The sequence below is a fragment of the Anoplophora glabripennis genome, unplaced genomic scaffold, assembly GCF_000390285.2.
Source record: "Anoplophora glabripennis isolate ALB-LARVAE unplaced genomic scaffold, Agla_2.0 scaffold270, whole genome shotgun sequence".
In the NCBI taxonomy this organism is placed as follows: Eukaryota; Metazoa; Arthropoda; class Insecta; order Coleoptera; family Cerambycidae; genus Anoplophora; species Anoplophora glabripennis.
The window spans coordinates 407513-430865 of NW_019416411.1; the positions used below are offsets into that span (position 1 = coordinate 407513).

At 32.4% G+C, this 23353-nt stretch overlaps 3 protein-coding genes across 4 annotated transcripts; 2 read left to right on the forward strand and 1 right to left on the reverse strand.

Moving 5' to 3' along the window:
- The first annotated feature begins 308 nt into the window (after positions 1-308).
- LOC108911225 (hormone-sensitive lipase) lies at positions 309-4981 on the forward strand. Of its 2 annotated transcripts, none has more exons than XM_018716100.1 (11): positions 309-809; positions 1049-1235; positions 1384-1462; positions 1889-2170; positions 2265-2573; positions 2894-3103; positions 3185-3451; positions 3526-3684; positions 4072-4235; positions 4291-4416; positions 4469-4981. In XM_018716100.1, exons 1-11 carry the CDS (start codon positions 436-438, stop codon positions 4556-4558), a joined length of 2247 nt encoding a protein of 748 aa, XP_018571616.1. In that variant the 5' UTR covers positions 309-435; the 3' UTR covers positions 4559-4981. The 2 variants fall into 2 exon arrangements, with proteins under 2 accessions (XP_018571616.1, XP_018571617.1); XM_018716101.1 differs by having other exon boundaries at positions 4108-4235.
- A 4323-nt stretch (positions 4982-9304) lies between these two features.
- Positions 9305-11259, reverse strand: LOC108911223 (probable N-acetyltransferase san). Its single transcript, XM_023454474.1, has 3 exons — positions 11100-11259; positions 10722-11045; positions 9305-9597 (listed from the first exon to the last, which is right to left on the reverse strand). The coding sequence occupies exons 1-3, from the start codon at positions 11105-11107 to the stop codon at positions 9432-9434; spliced, it is 498 nt and encodes a 165-aa protein (XP_023310242.1). The 5' UTR covers positions 11108-11259; the 3' UTR covers positions 9305-9431.
- A 479-nt stretch (positions 11260-11738) lies between these two features.
- Positions 11739-22508, forward strand: LOC108911252 (transcription intermediary factor 1-alpha). The gene is made up of 12 exons (XM_018716140.1): positions 11739-12247; positions 13225-13432; positions 13555-13815; positions 13871-13981; positions 14032-14339; positions 15399-15803; positions 15859-16025; positions 16259-16589; positions 19650-20130; positions 21083-21266; positions 21324-21476; positions 21534-22508. Exons 1-12 carry the CDS (start codon positions 11842-11844, stop codon positions 21684-21686), a joined length of 3168 nt encoding a protein of 1055 aa, XP_018571656.1. The 5' UTR covers positions 11739-11841; the 3' UTR covers positions 21687-22508.
- Positions 22509-23353: the final 845 nt, after the last annotated feature.

Sequence of the window (23353 nt, forward strand, 5' to 3'; positions counted from 1 at the left end):
TGTATTACCAACCACATTTTCACATTTATACTGCCGTTACATTTCTACTGTAAAATTGAAATATTGCAATGCAAACATGACGAGTCAAAAATCTAGTTGAAATGTTATCGTTGCAAAATTCGTATAGATTGCAAAAACAAAACTGCTATAATCGAAATCAGTAACTTTGTTAAAAGGAAAACACCTTAAATCTAGTAGCGGTACCTTGCGGAGACTAGCACAAAACATATAATACAGACTAGGGTTATGGTGGCGAAAGTAGAAAACTACTTTCATTATTTAGCGGCTTTTCGAAATGTCAATTTACACACTTGTGACGTAATAAATTGACAGTTTAGTAATTCAAGAAAAACAAATATTTTCCAGTAGTTATAAGAGTGTAAAAGTGTGTTTCAGTGTTTATTTGTTACTATAATTTGAATACGAAAATTGAAAATGATAGAAAACCAGGAATCTCAAAATGGTAAAATTAACAATTTATGTAAAAAAGATGTTGAGGACAAAAGAAATGTTTTAAAAGAATTATGTACGAACAACGCTGATTACTTTTCAAGAGATAGTAGTGAAAATGGTCAGAGATTATACATTTCTTTTCTTGCAATGAACGATGCAGTAGATGCATTATGGCCTAAAATATCTAACATTGAGGCACATGTTAGTGAGTTTGATTTTGATGAAGAAACCCCCGGAAATGGCTATAGAAGTTACTTACATGTTGTTAACTTAGCAATTGACTTAGCTATAGACTTAAATAAAAAAGTTTTATTTAGGAGGGATAGTGTTCTGTTTAGAAAAACAACGTTAACTAAGTAAGTCCTTTCACCTATAAAAAAATGTATGAGTTGAAAGCATCTGTTTTTATTTTCAATTAGATTTTTGTATTACTTCCTCGCTTAAAATTCTGATATACATTCATTTGACACTCATGACCTATTTTTTTACAATATAAACACAAATGGCCAAAGTTATTTAAAACATTAACAAACAGCACTTGAGGATTACATTTAGATACAAATTTTTTGTGTTCGTCATTGAAGTTTTGTTTTAGAGATGTAGAATCATGTTCTCATTTATTAACTAGTTTGGACATTTGCCTAAAGCATCTAGAAACATTGCTAACTTGGAGTGACAAAGGTAATTTATTTGTGAGGGAAGAACACACACCTGAAGAATTACTTACAAAATGTGGAGAAATAAATCAGCATTGTTTTTATGGAAGACATTTAGGTTTTCAGGTAAAAAATATGGAGTTAAAAGTATTAAAATTGATTTATTATGATGATTATTATAATAATTTAATTTTCAGTTAAATGAATATTTCATCGTTATGTTAAAAAAACTTTTTCATAACTAACATTACAAATTCTATATTTTTTGTTTCAGTATTGCGATTCATTAAAAAACATTTTGCAGTTTATTGCTTTATCCATGACATTATTCTCTGAAGTTTATTATAGTCAAGGTAAGAATAGTATTCAGTTTAGTGTTATAAAGTATGTTTACGAAACTGAGCATAACCATATTTTTTAAATATTTAGAAAAGATAACGTTTATAAACATGTTGCGATATCCTGCTTGAAACTTTTATAGTTTTCGTGAAATATGAATTTCATTTAACATGATGTGCAGAATTTCTAAAATAAGTTTGTTTAAAAGGAACTGTATCAAATAACACATTTAAAACAATATATTTTTTACAAAATAAAGTTATTAGTTTTATTTTATTAAGATATTTATTTACAGATTCACTTTTTAATTTCATAATTTTAGTAAGGTTCTACAATAGAAATATGTAAACCGTAAAATTTTTGGTTATTTTTGGTAATTTACATTAATTATAACTTACACTTTCGACCTCTAGGCTTATACGTATGTTAAAATTTTTTAGGTTCCTTAATTTCAAAAGCAACAAATTCTGTGATGTCTACGACAAAATATATTACAGATCCAGAGCAACGTGCTAGGAGAATCGTAAACATTTCACAAAATGCCGAAGTTGATTTCTGTAAGGCCTTCTGGTTTTTGTCTGAAACTGAACTTATGAATCAATTACCATCCATTGTTTCTAATAGTGTTGCCGTTTCTAAAGTCATTTTTTTACCGCCTGAACCGCTAACTATTACTGTGGGTGAAGAGGAAATCGAAATACCAGTTCCTTCTTCTCATATAGGTTGGTGAAGACATTAGTAGATACCGCAAGTATTTTGCTTAATTTTATAAATTCAGAAGATAATTTTTCAGCTTGACGAATAAAATTATTTTAGGTCAAAAACCTATTCAGATTCGCCTAATTAGTCACAAAATACGAAGTGGTATGTTAGGGACCAAAAATAAGACTCAGCTCGAACCCCCTGCAAAAGGCCTACTTATTCATTGCCATGGAGGCGGATTTGTCGCGCAATCGTCCAAGTCACACGACGGATACTTACGTGACTGGGCTAAAGATTTAGATGTGCCCATACTTTGTGTAGATTATAGTTTGGCACCCGAGGCACCTTATCCTAGGGCGCTGGAAGAAGTTTTGTATGCCTATTGCTGGGCTAAGAAAAATTCATCGCTTCTAGGAAGTACAGGTAAAATATAATAAAAGAAATTTTTCAAATAGTTCAAATAACCCCGAATTAATGTTTTAAAAACAAAAAAATATACTGTACATAAACAAATACAGATAAAGTTAACATTTTTTGGTATTAATTAAAAAAATGCACATACAAGTTTAAAAATGTGTAGTCTAAGGATCTACTTAATAAGAAACACCCTGTATTTAATGTTATAAATATCTGATTTCCTTTTAAGTATAATTATATTCAGAAATTTTTCCCGGCATATTTTTTTTTAATTATAACAGTATTTTCAGCGGAACGCCTGTGATAGTAAAAAGGCTGTGTTTTAGGAGAAACCGTTGTTGGAGCTGGTGATTCAGCAGGCGCGAATCTACTGCTTTGTACCACTTTAAAATGTCTGCATATGAATATACCCCCGCCAAATGGCCTATTTGTTGCGTATGTGCCAACTGGAATTCACTTCCTACCATCTCCGGCCCGTCTTCTTTGCATGATGGACCCGTTGTTGCCTTTTGGTTTTTTGATGAGGTGTCTTAAAGGTATACATTATCTCATCTTTAGTGACATGAATATTTTGATTAATTAAAAACATTTTCCTTATTATTAATACTTTATTTTAGCCTACGCTTTTCCCGATCGTAAGTCAAAGCGTAAGACTACAAATAGCAATTCCGATACCGAAAGCTTTGAGGAAATCTCAGAATCGGATCTGCTAGAGTTGCAGGCACATAAATCACCAATATCTGACACTTCGGATACTTTAACTTATGGTTCGCTGTCTTCCAACGTTGAAGACGTAAATAATGGAAATACTGCAGACCTGACGGTGTCTGATGTCGAAAAACAGCAGAAATGCGTTTCGGAATTTCTTGAGAAATACGTGTTAGGTGAGTTAATTATATGAATTAAGTTAATAATTTGTTATGTAGTATGCCATTTACCATTAAAAGTATTATTTTAGAGTCAGATACAGAAACAGATGGCGCAAAAATATCTGTTTTAAAACAAGGCAGCTCTTCAACTTCAGCATCAAATCTAGACAACTCCATCCAGAATCGTGTGTCGGCAATGGTTTCTAATCTGAAAAATCATTTTACGAAATTTTTAGGAGCCACTGAAAGTAAGTAAATATTGTCTCTACCGTTTATATTAAAGTGTATCGTTTTTTCTTTGCCATATCGTTTCCAGAGCCAAGAATGTGGAGACTGTTGTGAATTTGAACATAAAAAATTTTACTGGTGCCAATCCCTGATGTAGTGTTTGTATAATTTCAAAAAATTGTATACTTTATACAGGGGGTTTAATTAAAAATTACAAATCAGATCTGAAAACGCTAGACTCAAATATTACGATTGGGCCAAATGCAAATTTTTGCGAATCTGCACAGAAAATAGGAGATAATTTAGGGTCATTCTATACAACAACCTATCATTTTTTAAAATCTATTTCTAAAGTTTGATGAAAAAAAAATCTACATATTTATTTAATAATTTGAAATAAATTTTAGGCGAGCGGTCTCTAACGGGAGCTGAAAAATTTTTAGATCTAGACGTTGACACTCAAAGTAACATGGTAGACAAGTTCCAATTTACAGTACCAAAGGACCATTTCTTGAGTCCAATTTTTGCTACCGATGAAGATTTAAAGAAATTTCCACCAGTTCGTGTCCTTGTAAGATATTTCCGTTTACTTACCGGCAAAATCCTTAATCTTAATTGTATTTTAGAGTGTTCATTTGGATCCCTGCCTAGACGACTGCGTTATGTTTGCAAAGAGATTGAAAAAAGTGGACAATAATGTTAAGTTAGATATTCTAAACGGCCTACCACATGGTTTTCTCAATTTTTCTTTGGTAATTATATAGTTGGTAGATAATAACGTGTGTTATTGTATTTTCTTTTCAGCTGTCAAAAGACGCTTACGAAGGCTCTAAGGTTTGTATTGAACGCATAAGGGAATTGTTGAACCTGGACAATTTACCTCCTCCACAATAATAATACACAATGTATGTGGAATTTTACGTATGTTAGTAAAGGAATTAAAACATATTTTTATATAGAAATTCAAAATTTAACTATTTATTGGTGTGAATGCATTAGATTAAAATTAATTCTATATACATATTTGCAATAATATATTCCAACATTAATATTCTTTTGATAGATAGTAGGGCATCAATTTTTTTTTTAATTTCACTAGAATCCTTTTATACTTATATATAAATTATACGAGGCCCACAGTTTTTGGTTCGTATGGCAAAATATTATTAATAGTATTTGAAAATTACTAAATAAGTAATTATAAATAATTACCAAAGAATTGCAGTTTAGTTAAAATTGGGTGTGGTTTATTATTTTTAGCCAAAGAATTTGTGATTTAATACAAAAATTAAATGATTGCCCTACACTATTAATATAATAAACGTTTCAAAAAATAGAACAGTAGAAATTTTTATATAATTAGTAAGCTATAAATTATTATATGCGATCTTCGTGATTTAATTTATTTATTTATGAAAAAATATCTAATCTTTAATCCATACAACGTACATTGACAACATACAAGAAATACGTCTACATTTGTTCAGGTAGTTTTGGAGCGTATTTAATATATTTCGTGAAATGTTGTACTTCATTTTAGTTAACTTTTACAAGGCTTTCAACTTACATCATACGTAGTAGCTTTAATATATAAAGAATTAACAAGAATCTCTGGAAAATACTCTAACCAAAGATAGTCTAGAAACATATATTAAACATTATGATTGTGTGATATTTTGAACAATATTTTAAACGAAAATAGAGATATAGCACATTTTTGGATTCATAGAAAATAAAAAGGAAACCGAAGTGTTAATTCTTATGCATTATATAAAATTTTGCATATTTTTTTTTACAAATACACCCTGTTGGGATACTACAATTGATATTTCAAGAAAACTTCATACGTTGATAACAAATTTCATTTGTCCCGGGGTGTGGTCAAACTTTTGATAATATACAGAACATTAAAAAAATTTGACCTTTATTTTATGAATATCTGGCGAAAAATATTTGGTAAAAGCATAAGTATGAATTTGTTACTTTGACATTGGCGGAAAGGTATATAGTATTCAATTATAATTACATATAAATTTTTTACTGGAAAGTGATTTTTAGTTCCTAAACTTTACCAAAAATGATTTTTTTTTAAGTTTGTAACAAAAATTGGAGGATTTTGAAATAATTTCAAATTGCACCTTGTATTCCAAATCACATACATTTCTTTGTGAAAAATTTGTGTATGTATATTTATAATATGTTAGCTATTGAAAAATGTGTTATACTAGAAAAATGTAATGCACTACAAATGCATATAAAGTTTTGAAAATTCTGTATTAAATATATAATTTTTCACATTTATATTTATATGTAATTTATATGATTTGCTTCAAAATATTAGGAACTGTCTATACTGGTGATCTTTGTAAAAAGAAATAATAATAAATGTTTAATTCAAAATAAATTATTAATGTTTTAGATTTTGTTATACCGGGTATAGCAAAAGTACCGGAATGGCAGAATAACTCAGCGGGAGAGCATTTTAGAGAAAAATGTTATATACAAAGGTTTCAGATTTTTCCCTGGCTATCTGATGGTGACCTCGACGATCATTTCAAGGTCAATATGATTTTTCAAATGGCACCCTATACTTTTGACCTCTCTCCCTTTTGACCTTGGGCCCCCCAGGGAGAAATCCTGAAACCTTTGTATTTAACATTTTTCTCTAAAATGCTCTTCTGCCGAGTTATTCTGCCGTTCCCGTACTTTTGTTAGTTTGACCTTGCGAGGGCAGCAAGGTCACAAGGGAGGAGTGACATTTGACCTTGAAATGATCTTCAAGATTAAGGTCAATGTCAAGGTTACCATCGGATAGCCACGGAGAAATCCTGAAACTCTTGTATTTAACATGTTTCTCTAAAATGTTCTGCCGCCGAGTTATTTTGCCGTTCCGGTACTTTTGCTATACCCTGTATATTTAAGTGTACAACCTCAGTTAATACTCTTAAAAATAAATAATGTACTTAATAATAACGAGAAATCTGAATGATAAAAATAGTTCATAATATTTTGAAACAAACCACAGAATAGTTTTATTTATGTTTTTATATTGTATTTATTATAAATTAGGCTAACATGCTTAAAAAATGTGATGTTTTGCTTTACAATGAATTTTATATTCATTAAATAGGTAGTTAAATATGTAGTTTTTAAGCTTTTTTTTGTTATAATTCAACTTCATTTGATTTTTGTCTCTCCGAAAACAAAAAATAATTATCGAAATCATTTAGTTCTTTAAATTACTGTATATGCACTTGCAATATATGTAATTTTTTGTCCATAATTTTTATTTGTTCTAATAAAAAAAAATATGTAAAATTTCCATTAAATTCAGTTCAGGATTGTAAAAAGCCGACAAATTTAATTTTGACAGAACCAGTAATCTTAGAATTCAATCAAATTTAAAAGAAAATAATGCTTTATATGTTGTGAAGGTGGTCTGTTAAAAGAATGATTAATCTGATAAGTTACTGTCGGAAAATTTGGAATTCTTTTCTAAACATTGATTATAAAAAAAAAAAGTTAATCATTTTGTAATACAGAGCTAGTGCAAAAACTAAAATGCTTTTTATTTCATGTAGTAATTCCCTCCTATTACAGTACAGGGTGATTCACAACTTATCCAAAAAAAATTGGGAATAGATGCGGCATGAGAAATGGAGTCAATATCGTACAAAAAATTTTTTGTAAAAGTGATAGATTCCAATAAAAAAATTATTGAAGTTGTAGTACCGTCAACCATTACATAGCTGGACAACTGTAGTCTGTAGCATCATTCGTAATACACGTGGAGAGCCACGTGGCCTCAGCGATTCTGAATACTGAAATCCCATTTTACAGTCGTCGTTGCCATCGTGTTTAGTGTTTACAGTAGTTTTTTAGTAGTTAATGTCAAAAATGGCTTGCGTGTATAGCAACTCGGAGTTGATGGATATTGTTTTAATTTATGGTGAAACATTTGTGTTATGGTGAAACAAGACAGCATTTGTGTTAGTTCGTAGAAAATGAGTAAAACGGACCCAAATGTGTTGACACGTCGGTGGACAAAATTTTGAACAGTTGTAACACCAGATATGTCAAATTATTTTATTATTTAAAACCACAAATTAATTTTATTAATTAATAATAATGGCGACAAAATCAGTTGAATTTGCTGATATAAAATACCTAGGTGCTATAAAATTCCTGTACTCGCAAAGTTCTTTCCAAGTTTTTGTCCGTTTTTATCACTGCTGCCGTAACGTACGCATTGTGCCAGGTCAGGTTTTACAGTGGACCAGTTTCCAGTGCCACGTAGAAGTATATTTTTAAATCATTTTCGAACTGCCCTTTTTGATTTTTTCTTTACAAAATTGTATTTGTAGGAGTCCCCTGTATATCCTGAATTTTTTTTTTTTTTTGGAATAAGTTCTGAATCGTCCTGTATAAAAGATTTAATGTATTTTACTAATGCCAACTACTTACATTACGATAAATCGTAATAATCTGTGTCGTTAAAAATTAAAGGTTAATTCCATCTACCCGTCGCAAATATCTGTGCAAACCAAGTAATTTTATACTTACGTGTTGGATAAATTGACAGTGATCTGTCCAGATAAATCGTAATGATTTATTTCTTATGTAGCTAACATAAGTATTTGTGCAGTTATCAGAGTAAAATCATATTTTTTTAATTTATTTTAATGAGAATACAATCGATTAACTTATCCTTATCTGCAGTCCATAAGGAAGTTGTTTCTCACTTCACACAATTAGTTAAAAATTATTATCTTTATTAGAATGACGAGACAAAATGCAAGAAAAGTGAACACTTGGTTTTATTTCCAGTTCTGTACAACAAAAAAAAAAAAACGACTTAAATTAAAACAAATGGTAAAAACAACGAAAATAATTTGTCATTAGTTAAAAAAATAATTACTGATTTTAAATTACTCAATGGTGCCATTAGTTTGGTCTTTTTTTCTCAATGTTTTCTGCAAAACATGAGCATCTGCTGGTTCTATTCTTTTATAATAATGTTCTTTTGTTTCGACAATTTCAAATCCGAATTTCTTATAAAAATCAATGGCACCTTCATTATTTACCTGAACGTGCCAGGTCAGGTTTTACAGTGGACCAGTTTCCAGTGCCACGTAGAAGTATATTTTTAAATCATTTTCGAACTGCCCTTTTTGATTTTTTCTTTACAAAATTGTATTTGTAGGAGTCCCCTGTATATCCTGAATTTTTTTTTTTTTTTGGAATAAGTTCTGAATCGTCCTGTATAAAAGATTTAATGTATTTTACTAATGCCAACTACTTACATTACGATAAATCGTAATAATCTGTGTCGTTAAAAATTAAAGGTTAATTCCATCTACCCGTCGCAAATATCTGTGCAAACCAAGTAATTTTATACTTACGTGTTGGATAAATTGACAGTGATCTGTCCAGATAAATCGTAATGATTTATTTCTTATGTAGCTAACATAAGTATTTGTGCAGTTATCAGAGTAAAATCATATTTTTTTAATTTATTTTAATGAGAATACAATCGATTAACTTATCCTTATCTGCAGTCCATAAGGAAGTTGTTTCTCACTTCACACAATTAGTTAAAAATTATTATCTTTATTAGAATGACGAGACAAAATGCAAGAAAAGTGAACACTTGGTTTTATTTCCAGTTCTGTACAACAAAAAAAAAAAAACGACTTAAATTAAAACAAATGGTAAAAACAACGAAAATAATTTGTCATTAGTTAAAAAAATAATTACTGATTTTAAATTACTCAATGGTGCCATTAGTTTGGTCTTTTTTTCTCAATGTTTTCTGCAAAACATGAGCATCTGCTGGTTCTATTCTTTTATAATAATGTTCTTTTGTTTCGACAATTTCAAATCCGAATTTCTTATAAAAATCAATGGCACCTTCATTATTTACCTGAACATGCCTAAAACAAAAAAAAATCATTTTTAAGATCAATATTTAAAGTGATATGGTAAAATATAATAACTAACATCCCTAAAAAAAAAAAATAAGGATCCCTATAAAGAAATTTCTCAAATAATGCTTATAAGTATAATTTGTTATTACTAGGGCTTGGACTTTAGTAAATAAAAAGAGACAGACAACACCCACAGGTGAGTAAAAATAAGCAGTTTTTTTAAAATAAAGTATATAGTAGTAAACCTATCTTTTTTGAAATAATGGAAATTATTATTTAACTAGCAAGTATAAGATAAATTCCCACATATCTCAAGTCATGGTTGGTCACACTTTGTTCATGGTTTGATAAAATATTCTTAGAAGCATCTCAAGTACATCATTTCAGATTAAGTGCTCAGGACACGACACCTCAGTTTTTTATTGCTCTATAAATTTGAGGCAATACTACTACTAAACAATAAGATAGAAATGTAACACAATGAATGTCAGTCTGAATACTAGATTGTAAACAAACTGTGAGCCTGGCCTCACCTGAATTTCTAGTCTGTATCAGCTTTAAAAATATATGAAAGTGAATTTGGTAGACAGTTGTGATGTACTAGACCAGGGGTCGGCAAGAAATGTTTGGTGGTCCGGATATTTTTGAAAATTGATGTGTTAGATTAAAAAATTGGCAAATTGTATGGATATTAATATAAAACTGACAAACAATAATCATGAAATCATATTAAAAGTCCATATTCTAATTATTACATAAAATGTGTGTTTGCTTAAATTAGATATTTTTAAAAACCCTCTTCCTTTATTCCCTTGAAAATACCTTAAATTGAGCAAGCACCATTAACTACCTGACCAGCCGCATTTTCGAAGAATGGTTGCACTGCATACAAAGTATAGCTCTACATCAATATATGAAATAATTTTAATTAAACACAATGAAATAAGCAACGCAATAATATCAGATATCTTAATAATTTGTTACATGTCTCACCAAAAGGTACACGAAGCATTAATTCTTGCATTGCTCGTGGGTGGTTAAAAGCCTTGCGAAGGCACTACCGATTAATATTATCTTGATTCCAAAATATATATACTGCATTATGATAGCGATGTTTAGAAAATACTTACAAAAATATACTGTCAAAATTCCCATCCTGTTCTACATAATTTAAAACATGCTGTACCATTAACGTTCCTATGCCTAGTCTTCGATAGGGATATAAACAACCCAGTGTCATTATATACAACCTCCTACTCTTTTCCGAAGTATCTATTCGGCAACAAACTGCACCCACAACAATATCATTGTAATAAGCTAATTTTGCTAATTCTCCAGCCTCTAAAACATCTTTGTAAAATTTGTCGTTGTATGATACCGGGAAGACGACACTATTCAGTTTTTTAAGTTGTTTTATATTGTGTGGAGTAACATTTCCCAGTTCTATATTTTCTCTGGAATGAAACTACTACAATAAATAATGAAGTACAAAGAACAATATTACATACCTAGTCATTTTTCACTAAAATATCAATTTTTAAAACTATGCAACAATGATTATAACCAAGATTTCCAAACATGCAGTTAACGCAGATTTCAATTTTGAAGTTTGGGTTCGGTCGGATGTCAAAAATCGGAAATGCTTTTCATTTTTTTGGTGGGCAATTTTTAATCATAATGCGTATAATCCATAAACTATAAAACATAATATGAACCATAGATAACGTAATCTGTAATATAAGGAGATACATGAAGAAGCACCTGTTAAAAATTGTAGACCCTGTAAAGAGAAAAGTCCATAGTTTGGTTACTCACTTTCTCTCTCTAATCGTTGTGGAAGGAGTTGCATTAGCCAATCATATGCCTTCGCGAGAGAAAATATGATACCCAAACTTTATCTTTCTCTCTCTGTCACTCGACTATACTGTTGACGTACGCGTGTTCCCTCCATAATAATATTAATGTTTCTAGATTTAGGATATACTCTTCTTCATCTTCTTTATATAACACTAAAAAATTACTGATTTTTTTGTTTAGGGTAATTTCATTGGTTATAGTGGTAGTCTGTTTTCTACAATGGAGAAAAGGCGTCTGCAAAAAGTGAAACTGTCATAATTGAAAAATAAATAAATAATTGTGCGAATAAATTATAAACGCGGGCATAAAATATAAGTATATAAATTAATTATGAAGTGTCAGTAGCATTTAGCTTAAAACAGTAATGAATTTTTGCATTAATCATTAAAGTTTATGACCTCCTTTAAGATAGGTGCCATGGCAGAACCAAAAGTGTTCATCAACGATCAAAATTTCATAAATCAAATGACCACCGAGTCGCCGTTAACAGAAAATGTGATGAATTCGGAGACAGATACACTTACACAAGCACAAGATCTGATGATTGATCAGTTACTCTCTGATTCAAATGAAAACTTAGAGAATCAAAAAGATGCAGCAAAAGATTTGTATACAAATTCTACAGAAGAGCAGCACGTTGAAAGCCCAACAACAAGGGAGAGCTTTACTTTTAAATGTGTGTTTTGTGACCGAGTATTAAATGCTAACGATGATCCCAAATTATTGGAATGTCTTCATAACTCTTGTTCCAGTTGCATTAATAGTAAACTCTATGAGCATAACGATGGAATGGCAAGGGGTAAGTTTTTAACATTTAAAATTTGTGTTAACATTTTAATATATTCAATTCATTGCACAATGCTGTTCTGTCTTCGATTAATCAAATTGTTACCATTACCTAGCAACAGATATAAAAAGACAGTTGTAAAGTTACTCTAGGGTCATAATATACTCGTGAGTTATAAAATGGCACTTAACACACGAAAAACATGTCCATAAAATGTACTTTAATGCCCAGATGTGCATAAATATGATTTTACACCCTCTACATAAAGAAATTAATATTGTTGTCATTCTGTAAATTAGATACAAATTTGTTTTGAAGGGTTTTATTTGTCTTTGTATATTTCAACTCCTTAAATTGAAGAATCACAAATGGGCAACTTTACATAAAAATTTAATTTAAAGATTTAAATTTAATTTTAGAAATGCAAAGATATATAGTGTATAACTGATAAGTGGCAAAAAAAATCTTTAATGCTACAAATTAATTACAGACGTTTAAAATTATGTAAAAACTAAAATTTTGTCACTTGATCAAAAATGCATTCGTTATAACATCATTTATTGCGACTGAGAGCATAACCTACTCCTTAGCCGTCATATTTTTCAAAATACTTTTAAAATATTTCTGAGGATGTTTATGTAGATTGATGAAATTTGGGTTTGCAGTTTAACTTACTAAAGTAAAAAATCACTTGAGAATTGCTACACCACAAATTTTTTTAGAATTGGATGGTTTCAATTGATATGTAATTATATTTCAAATAAAAACAATATCTTCCAATTTGTTCTAAAAATGAATTATTGCCAAGCTTTTTAATTTAAAATAATAAATTATATAAATAGAAAATACCTATATAACTCCAAAACTATTCGTTTCACAAAATCTTGTTCCAAATACAGTTTTAAATAAAAATTTATCATCAAGTCTAGAAAAATCATTGCTTTAGAAATTTTTAATTATTTGAGGAATACATATCTTTTTTTTCCTAGGGCAAATCGAATGTCCCTTATGTGGGATTGTGTGCGACCCCAATCGTATTATAGAGAATCAGTTCCTTCTAGAACTCTCGACTAATGAAGACACATCAAAGAGTGCTGATATGAAATGTAGCAGCTGCAGCGATGATGCAGTCGCTAGTAGCTATTGTACTGACTGCTCAGAATTTATTTGTGATAATTGTGTGCAAGCTCATCAGAGGTAAATTATTAAAAACAAAACATTTACTTGAAAGAGGAATTGTGCGATATTTTAGCAATATATGATTTATTAATATCACGAAGACTACGAATTATTGACATTTTTTTTTTTATTGTTGCTAGGTTAAAAATTACTAAAGACCACACGATTAAGGCAAAAGAGGACGGCTTAATGGAACTTCAGGGTGTGTCAAATGGCGCTCCTGCTAACTTATTCTGTTTGAACCATCCGCATGAGAAATTGTCCCTTTTTTGCGAAACTTGCGACAAATTAACTTGTCGTGACTGTCAGTTAATAGAACACCGTGAACATAAATACAAGTTCACTAATGAGATAGCATCGGAGGCAAAAAAGTTTATAGCCGAGATGTTAAAGGATGTCGGGTAATTCAATCTCAGTTGTCTTTTTTCCACAAATCAATTTGATGTATTATTTTAGTTATAAAAGAACATTATTGACAAGTGCAATGAAAGTAATAGATGATAGGCAGAATCTAATTACAGAGAAGAAACAGGCGTTAGTAAAAGAAATCACTCAGCTAGTGGTCAAGTAAGTATTGGTTTAATTATAAAATCTTGTTTCTAATAGTAAACTTATAGATTGACTAACACTATTAATGTCCGAGGGAAGCAACTTGTTGCTAAGTTGACGGAAGTTTGCGAATCTAAACAGAAAACTCTCCAAGAAAAAAAGCTGGCATTGGAACAGCTCTCTAAAATGACGGACCACTGTATAGAATTTACACAGCACGCCCTTGAAAATGGCAGCGATATGGCACTGTTATACAGTAAAAAGCAAGTCACTGACCATTTGAAAAGAATTAAGTGTAAACGTGCCGATATTCCAAATCCAGAGATTCCTGTTCGAATCCACCTGGCTTTGGACAAGGTTCCCGATTTAATCAAAGGTAGGTGGTGTGTTTCATTTACTGTTTAGTTGATAATTCTGTGTTTTTATTTTATGCTTACGCAAGGCCTCTCTACAGGTAAAATACATTGCTTTCAATTTGAATTAAATATTCTCAATTTTTCAGTAGTTGGCCTATTATTAAAAACATTACCACATGGGTACATCTATAAAACCGTTCGTGCAGATGGGTGTTACCCCAGAAATTGAAATGTAATGAAAAAATAAAATAATCTTTCTACTTGAGGCCTTGTTCATTAAAATTAACTGCTCTGTTCAAAAAGACATTGACCTTTGAAGTAAAGTTTTGTAACTTTTGTATTAAGTATTAAGAAGTATTAAGACATATCCACGTCTTATAACTTTCGCGGGCAGTGGGACACAGCGCCCTCAATTTTTTTTTAAATTCATATTTTGCTAGTTTATGAAAGCTTTTGAATAAAGAATTGAAAAGCAAAAAAAAAGTAAAAAAGAGTTGTAATTTTAACTGACAGGCCCTGTATATTATGTACTTTCAATATGCACTTAAAGAATGAAAAAAAAATATTTAGAAGCAAAAAATTTAATAGATACTTGGTTAATAAATTCCACACTTTTAATTAATTAAATAAATAGTGATTAAACTAGGGGAAAAAAAAGGTTTGAATGAATGTACTAGAGAAGAGTTTTGCGGCGATTTCTGTTGTTCTTACCTTGATGTTTTCACGATCTCGACTCACTCGCTTGCAGCATCTATGGGGGGAGGAACTAGCACATTTTGTATTAATTTTGTCTCTCTCACAGGTACAATGTACACAATTAGTAATAAACTTGAAGTCTCGGTTGCGTGTTGTCTTGTTCAGAGCTTTTCACATACACACTTGTTGAATGTCGACTCATATCTCCCGACCCTTCTCCCTTCTCATCCAGTTTTTCCCCCCCATCCTCGGTTTGAGGACAAGGTCAATATGAAGTTAAAATCGCGGAGCGCACGGCTACTTAAATCAAAAGAAATTAAGACAGAAACGCAAACAAATAGTATTAATTTCATGTTAATTACATGGAACAATTTTTTCTTCAGTTATGTCGACAATCGGACAGATCGTTGTGGACGGGAGAATATATCCGTCTCAAGTTTCTTCTCCCGCTTCATCCCTCCCTCCGCAGGGTTCCCCGAGTCCAGGGCACGGAACCGGAAGGCCTCCCCAACAACCTTCGCCAATGAGCCCTCTGCACCAACTCCCTTCTCCATCTGGCTTTCAACCGTCTAGAATTCCAGGACCACCGCCATATTCCCAATACCAGAACAATAATCAGTACCAACAGGGAATGAGCAATTCGTCGCAGAATATGGGCCCGCAAGCAATCGGCCCTAGTATGTCCCAAAATGCCGGTCAAAACATGGGACAGAACATGCAAGGAATGAATCAGAATATCAATCAAGGGGTAGGGCAAAACATTGGACAGCCCATGGTTCAAAATATGGGTAAATTGTAGTCGACTTTTTATGGATGTTTTTTTTTATTATTGTTTCTTTCTAGGTCAGAATAGAATTCAGAACATGGGCCCGCCCGCAATGAATAATATTCCTCAAGCCATACCGATTTCTTTGGCTCAACAGTTGAGCATGAATAGAATGCAGAGACCTCAATTGCAGAGACCGTTATTACCTAGGCTGCCAATGGGTCTGAACCAGCAACAGCAGCAGGCAGGTTTTTGTTACTTTTGTATGTTCAGTTTAAATTCCAATAATTCCAAACGAATGCAGAGAAAAAATGTTGAATCAATGTTATTACTTTGATCCAAGTAAACTACTGTCAAAATATGACCATTCTCTGCTAAACACCCTATATACTATTCTGACACAGAAATCTTTAATTTCTAAGAATAAATTGACAAGTTTAAGGTATATTTTACATGAAATATATTAATTCATAGCAGGTGTCCTCTTCGACTCACCCTCAAGGAATGTTACACGATCGCAGCAATCTGCGACACCTCCTGCAGCCGAATAACAGTAACAGCGGCACTAACAACCCCGTTTATATCCAAACGGGGCCCGGACAGTACCAGGCTGTTCAGCCGCACCTGGCCCAACAATTCCAAAACAGGTTCCCGAACCAGCAGCAGATCAGGTTCGGTCCTCAGCCTACCCAGATGAGAATGTTGGTTCCGAATCAACAAAGTAGGATGCCCATGCAACAGAGGCCGCCTCAGTATCCATCTAGCGGCGGCGGAGCCAAGTGGCACATTCCGCAGCAGAGTTCTACAGGTAAGGATGGAAGTGAAAGTATTATTATTATTTTTAAGTTTAAGGCCGTAATTTTGAAATAACAAACTCATAAAGTAGTTGATCTCTTACTAAAAGATGATAAAAATATTTCGCTAAATGTGTGTTTATTACTACAGCAGGGGCGGATCCAGAGATTGAAGAGACACATCAAATTTTTAATCTTTATTCATTTATTTTACTAAAGAAAAAAGGTTATGCAGTAGTCAAGAAAAATTCTTATCTTTGTTAATTTATTATTTGATCTTTGATTTTTTTTGGACCATCGCGACCTCCCCCCTCCCTCTTGGATCCGCGCCTATTTTACAGTTGTAAATATGACCTTTAAACTGGCACTGAAATTCTGCAAAGGGCACTTTTATATTTTACCTAATTTTTTTAATCTAAAAATATATACAGGAAAACCTTGCCGTTCGTGGGGGATAGGTTCCAGAAGATTCCCGCGAAGCGTAAATCCGCGATGCGCAAGTCATTATGTCAGTGTTTAAAACGGAATTAAATATCAGGAACATAATTCAGTTATTTATATATTTACATATATTTATTCTGGAATATGAATTTTGACACTTACAAACTTAATTTTGTGTACTTGGTACAGATTCCGGAATAGACCTCTTCTGGAAAAAGACTGTCATTGTTTTCTGAATTTGATGGTTTCTCAATTCTTTTAAAAGTTCTTTGTATGGTGAAAAGAGGTTATCCAATCCTCTGCTAACGACATCTTGTCTAACACTCCTTGTACACTTTTTGTTGTTAATAGATTCATAACACTGGGCTCTTCTTCATCCTCTTCTGAACTCAAAATGAAGTCTTCTCGAGTTAGTTCTTCAAGTTCTGTATAAGTGAGACCGTCGTCTTCATTTCGGGTCAATTCTTCCACATCTTCGGCCTCTAGATTTTCGAAACCTTCTCTCCCCACTTTACTTATTTCTACAATTTTTGTCAACTTTAAATCCAGCTGCTACTTTTGCATCTTGTGTTATGTACGTCCTGGTCGGTATCTTTTTCCAAAAAAGACCCGTTTCATCTGCGTTAAATACTTGATCCGAATGGTATCCTTTTTCTTCAATAGGCACGAGTAGTTTAGCCAATTTTAAAATGGTGAAGGTTGAAACGTTTCTTGAAATTATCAAACCAGCCCTTGCTTGCTTGGAAAGTAAGATCAGGTTCTTTACTTGTTCTTGCAAGAGGTACATAATTCTGAAGGTCCTGAAAAGAGCTTTCAGCTTTAGTTATAATTATCATACCACATTTTTGTTTGTTTGATCGTCTATCCAAAGATTAAGCATTTTTTCCATTTTCTCTAAATAGGGATTTCTGCGGCTTACATAAGCAGTTTTTAGGGTGAGTTTAGCTGAAGCTTGTACCGAAGATCTGATTTTGTCTTCCGGTTTTTTTATGCATCGGACAGTTGACTCGTTTAGTCCATATTCGGATGCAACAGACGCAGCACTTGAACCACTTTTCACTTTATTACTTAAAGATAACACTTTTCTGCGCCTTTTTATAGACATGTCAACGACAGAAGCTTTGCATTTTAAGAACATAATTTCCCGATTGTTAATTTATGTGTTAAAAATTAAAACAAACGCAAAGAATTTAATAAATTTTTCAGCTAGGCCACACGACGGTAAATTTCAGATTAAATTCAAAGCTGCATGATTTTAGTTTTTAAGTTTAAATTAATAATCCCAACCCTGTGTAGAATCGTCAACAAAGCACTTTAAAAGCTGTCGATACATGCACTGCTTTGGGCCCTATTATGGAGAAAGCAATAAATATGTAACTTCAAGTGTTTTATGGTGTTTTATGGTATCCTCAAAAATTGATGAATTGAGACAAATCCAAGGGTTTGTTATGTATCCAGTTCTTGCATATGTGCACTTATGATTATTTATGGTTTCTCATAATCAGGTTTTCAACTGTAGAATTATGTGTAAAATTCGGACTGCAAACGACAAAGCAAACGTTCCGCAAATGGCAAAGAATAGGTGACATGGATGGCTACCGCATAAATTTAAATCCGCGAACCAGAAATCTATGAACGGCAAAGTTTTACTGTAGCTTTAAAATTAGATTATCAATTTTATGGTATGGTTGTACAGTGTCCTCAAGAAAGTGTATATTTCAAAAAAATATATTTGTCATGTATTTTGTATCATCCTCAAACTTAACGTATGAACGTAGAAGAAGCTTCCAATAAAGTTGTCGTCATTCCCCCACATAAGCAATCCTTTTTGAGCAATCCCAATGAGACATGATAAGCAAAAAGAGTAATTATGCTATTTACATATTTACACAGGGTGTCCCGGAAATGGTTGGGAAAAAGGGAATGGTGGATTTTTTGTTTATTTTTATGATACGTTTCCATATAAATTTCCATCCGAGCTTCTGCCATATAGGCGCCTCTTTTAAATAGCAATAGAAATTATATTTTTCAGGCTACATCGGAAATAGCTACAGTTAGAAAAAGCAATTTTGGCACAAGCATAGCATTACAGCACTATATGTAGTTTCTGTCTTTTTTTTTTGTTGTAAAATCTCCGCGTCCATTTTACTTTCTCACTAAAAATAAAAAATATGATACTTTCTACGCAAAGCATTTAATTCTTTTTTTTTTTTGGCGAATAATAATAGTTAAATAACAGAAAAATAGAAAAGAAATTTATAGTGTTTAAAACATATTATTTTGTTTCAATTTCTTTGAAAAAGAAAACGGCAACTGGTATAGCTTCTATCGTCTTGTGAAGTAGCAAAAAAGTAAGAAATATGTTGCTATAGTATCATTTCATTAGCAACACGTCCATCCAACATTCGCTTTTCTAATTATAGCCATTCGATACAAGTTAAAACAAAAAACATAATTTTTACCCCCACCTAAAAGAGGTTTTAGCACTTTAGGGAGGCTCGTATGAACAAATTGTATAAGAATCACCTCACATTTCCGGCACACCCTGTATAAAACTTCACTTATGACAACACCGTAATTTATTTTAATTGTGTGTGTTTATAAAAGCACTTTATTTTTTTTCTTTATATCAGTTTCTATAAGCAATGGCAACAATAGAAACATGACTCTTCCAACAATAAATGACAACTTCAAAATAACTCTCCGCCAACAAACTCAATCTGAATCCAATAAAAATCTTCCCGCCACCGTTACTTCCACCATTCCCAAAACACCAAGTCCCAATCACATACAAGGAAGATCGGACACTGAAAATTTGGATAAATTCTGTGAAGACTCCGTCAAAGACCTGATGGCTACGATTGCCAAGTTGGATTCTAACGGTGTCCAGGTGCTGGCTGAAGGAAGGCAGAAGGGGGGCTCCCCGCACGTCGATAGCTCAACGGGTGATTCCGGGCCGGCCACCAAGATCAAATCCGAATTGTCGGAGACGAGTAAGGACGATCCCAACGAGGACTGGTGCGCTGTGTGCATGGACGGCGGAGAGCTGGTCTGTTGCGACAAGTGCCCCAAGGTGTTTCATCAATATTGCCATATTCCCAATTTGAGTGTCGAGTAAGTACTTTGTAGTGATTACAATTGTGCAAAAACTATGCAGCGGACAGAAACCAGCTTGCGCACGATTAAACTACATATTATTATCTGTTATTTTCCGCAAGATTGTTTTTCCAGCTTCAAATTTGACGGGGGTTATAAATTTTTGAAAAAAGGTCTATTTTAGAGGTTTTTCCCGATTTTCTCTGTAAAAAATGAACCGATCGGGCCGCACAAAAAATCATTGTATAGGTTGTTTTATTCTCTGCAAAAGTCCAATTGAGAGTAAGACGATTCCATCATTATTTTTCGAGAAATTATAAAAAAAAACAAAAAAATGTCATTTTTTTGCAGTTTTTATTGTTTAAAAATGTTAAATAGTTAAGTGTGCCAAAAAATCTATTGGTTGGCCTCAACTCAAAATATTTTAATCCACAAACTTTATATGTTTGACATTTGCGATCTGATGCTCTTTTAAATATTTCATAGATTTCAGATTGTTGGATTCAAAAATTTTATATCCAACAAAATCGCAGTAGCGCCTGGTGTGCCCCAAGGCTCACAGTTTGGGCCAGTATGGTTAAATTTAATAAAAATGAAGTCTATTATTGAAATTTTTCAAACTGAATTCTTTCATTTCTTCGTAAATATCAGTTAAAGAAATCATATATTTTTTAAAAGTAATTCTTGTATTAAAAATTGTAATTCTCACTTGACACCACCCTCAATAATAAGGATTTTTAAAACTTCATATAATGCGGGTAGTTCTTCAATATTTAACTTTTTATATTTGCTTTTTCATAAGTTCTAAATTTTTATGGCCAATAATATTTCTCGTTTGGAATTTGTTATTTCCTTTTCTATGTATTTTTTGTTTTTTTTGCAGTATTATTTTATTTTATTTCATTATATTCGGTCTCTTTAATGTTTGCAATTGATTAATTAAACAAAATGATTTTTTACACCTTTTCAGAGAAAACGACACATGGCAGTGTCTGCTCTGCATGAACTTTGCCGATATACCAGAAAGTATTCTAGCGGAAAAGAAAGATGGCGAACTGAGCTTGAAAGAGAGGAAAATTGCTGAAAGGCTCGTTCTAGAGCTATATTGTCAGTACGACCCTAGTTTGCCATTTAGGGAGGTTATTGGACCAGAAGTAAGTGAACTATACACCGTTCATACATTTTGATAAAAATGTTTACTTTTCTTCTAGAACGTCGACTATCATTCTATTATAAAGCAACCGATCGCGTTGGATACAATTCGTCAAAAACTAAATTGGAACACACAGAATCACTACAGAAACATGGAGGAATTGGTTAGGGATGTACGACTGATGTTCAAAAACGCGTACACGTATAACCCGGTGAGTGGATATATTTACATTTTTTTTACGGCTCATTTATTGTTTTCGTGTGAACAGGAGGATTCCCAAATCTACATTGACGCTAAGACTTTGGAAAAGTTCTTTGACGAGCAACTCGAAAAATTCCTACCCGAGTATGCATACGAGAACTTCGACGACGACGATATCAGACCTCCAAACAGGAAATATCGGAGGATAATGACCGACTGACAAATTGTCCACGGGGCGAATAATACCATTTATTTCTCCCTATAGTTACAAATTCAAATAATCTTACGCGTTTGTTCAGAAAGAAACGTGAGGATTTGGAAAAAAGTCGGAACATTTTCTTTCAGGTGCGCGTCTTGATTCCTCAAAAAAAATTGCCTGTATCCTGTATAGCAATACGCTTGGAGCGTCCCTTCATAACTGATCCCCAAGAAACTTTAGTATCCGAAAAGGTTCGTTAGCAGGTAAGCTGTGTCCGTTATTTTCTCTGATTACAAATATCCGTTGTTTCGAACTTGATTGGCAAGTGTGTTCCTTGCTTAATGTTCCATCTGTTGCGACTATTTAAAAAACTTATGACTTTGTTCGGACGGCACCTGATATTTATTGTTTTTTATAAAAATCTCTTAGGTTATTTATTAGATTATTTTATTATTATATGTTGTTATGTCATGTTTTAATGATGTTGGCGTTTTTTTAGCAATTTTTTAGTTAGTGAGTAGTATAGGGCGGATTTATAAAAGAAACGCAAAATGCGCTAGTAGACACTAGAGATTTAAAATGGACCTGTATATATAGAATTAAAAGTAATTAGGCTTAGTCAAAAATTCGTCAGAATTAATGTAGGTTAAACCACCACTTGTCTGGCCCTGATGGGGTTAGCCTGGTGTCGGTCTTATTAAATTAATAAGTCGGTTAATATATGCTGAACGTTGGACAATCAAGGGTTGATTAAACGAAAGTTATATATATATCTACATTTTTAATTAATTATTGCCTATTATAATAAAAGTTGATATTACAAATTAATTTTTTTAATATTATTTTCAGAATACTCGCAAATAATTCCTAATTATTTAATTAATTCCTAATTATTTGTATATACAGGATGTTGCAATATTTCACCGCAGTAGTTGTACAGGTGGTTCTCTGATGAACAGTAAGACGAATAGTTCATAAAATCGCAGGCCCGCAAACCCTTTAGTTTTTTTTTAGTTATTCTCATTCGTTTTACACGTTTCTTTGGTTGAAAGATTACACAGCCATACAGAAAAAAGAAAGTTGTTTGTACTTTTCATGTGACATATGTTATTCGTACTATTTTTGCCTGCTGGTCACGAATCCGGTGTCAGAATTGAGCTATCACATCACAGGAACTTCCTAACCTCAAAAACAGGTCAAAAATAGCAAAAATTCAAGAAATGGTGCTAGGAAAAATTTAAAAAAATGTTCTATACAAATGTTCATTTATATGGTTAAGACACCGCCGAACGTGAATCCGCTTTTAGAATTGACGGTTCCTTTTCTAACCTCAAAAAACTGGTCAATTAAGGTCAGATATCACGAATTTTCAAAAAATAACAGATTCGCGCCAAATTTGGTAGAGGGGGGTTTTAGGGGTCGCTGATCACGGATCCAATGTCAATTTTGCAAAATTCAAAATGGCGGATCGAAGATGGCCGACCAGCTTTTCAAAAAATAACCCATGCGCGCTAAATTTGCTAAACGGGGGTTTTCGGGGTCGCTGATCACAGATCTGAGGTCAATTTTACAAAACTCAAGATGGCCGACCAAATTTTAAAACAATAACACATTCGCGTCAAATTTGGTATACAGGGATTTTTGGGGTCGCCGATTACGAATTAGAGGTTAGAATTGCTAAATACATT

What these genes read in the sequence shown, in the direction of transcription:
- LOC108911225 (XM_018716100.1), top strand. Translation starts at nt 436, where the DNA reads ATGATAGAAAACCAGGAATCTCAAAATGGTAAAATTAACAATTTATGT. An exon ending in TCTTGAGAAATACGTGTTAG is followed by an intron (nt 3,452 to 3,525) that starts GTGAGTTAATTA and finishes GTATTATTTTAG; the next exon opens with AGTCAGATACAGAAACAGAT. An exon ending in TTCCACCAGTTCGTGTCCTT is followed by an intron (nt 4,236 to 4,290) that starts GTAAGATATTTC and finishes ATTGTATTTTAG; the next exon opens with AGTGTTCATTTGGATCCCTG.
- LOC108911223 (XM_023454474.1), bottom strand. An exon ending in AATTTTGACAGTATATTTTT is followed by an intron (nt 9,598 to 10,721) that starts GTAAGTATTTTC and finishes TTTTTGTTTTAG; the next exon opens with GCATGTTCAGGTAAATAATG.
- LOC108911252 (XM_018716140.1), top strand. Translation starts at nt 11,842, where the DNA reads ATGACCTCCTTTAAGATAGGTGCCATGGCAGAACCAAAAGTGTTCATC. An exon ending in GGTTCCCGATTTAATCAAAG is followed by an intron (nt 14,340 to 15,398) that starts GTAGGTGGTGTG and finishes TTTTTTCTTCAG; the next exon opens with TTATGTCGACAATCGGACAG. An exon ending in GGGAGGTTATTGGACCAGAA is followed by an intron (nt 21,267 to 21,323) that starts GTAAGTGAACTA and finishes CTTTTCTTCTAG; the next exon opens with AACGTCGACTATCATTCTAT.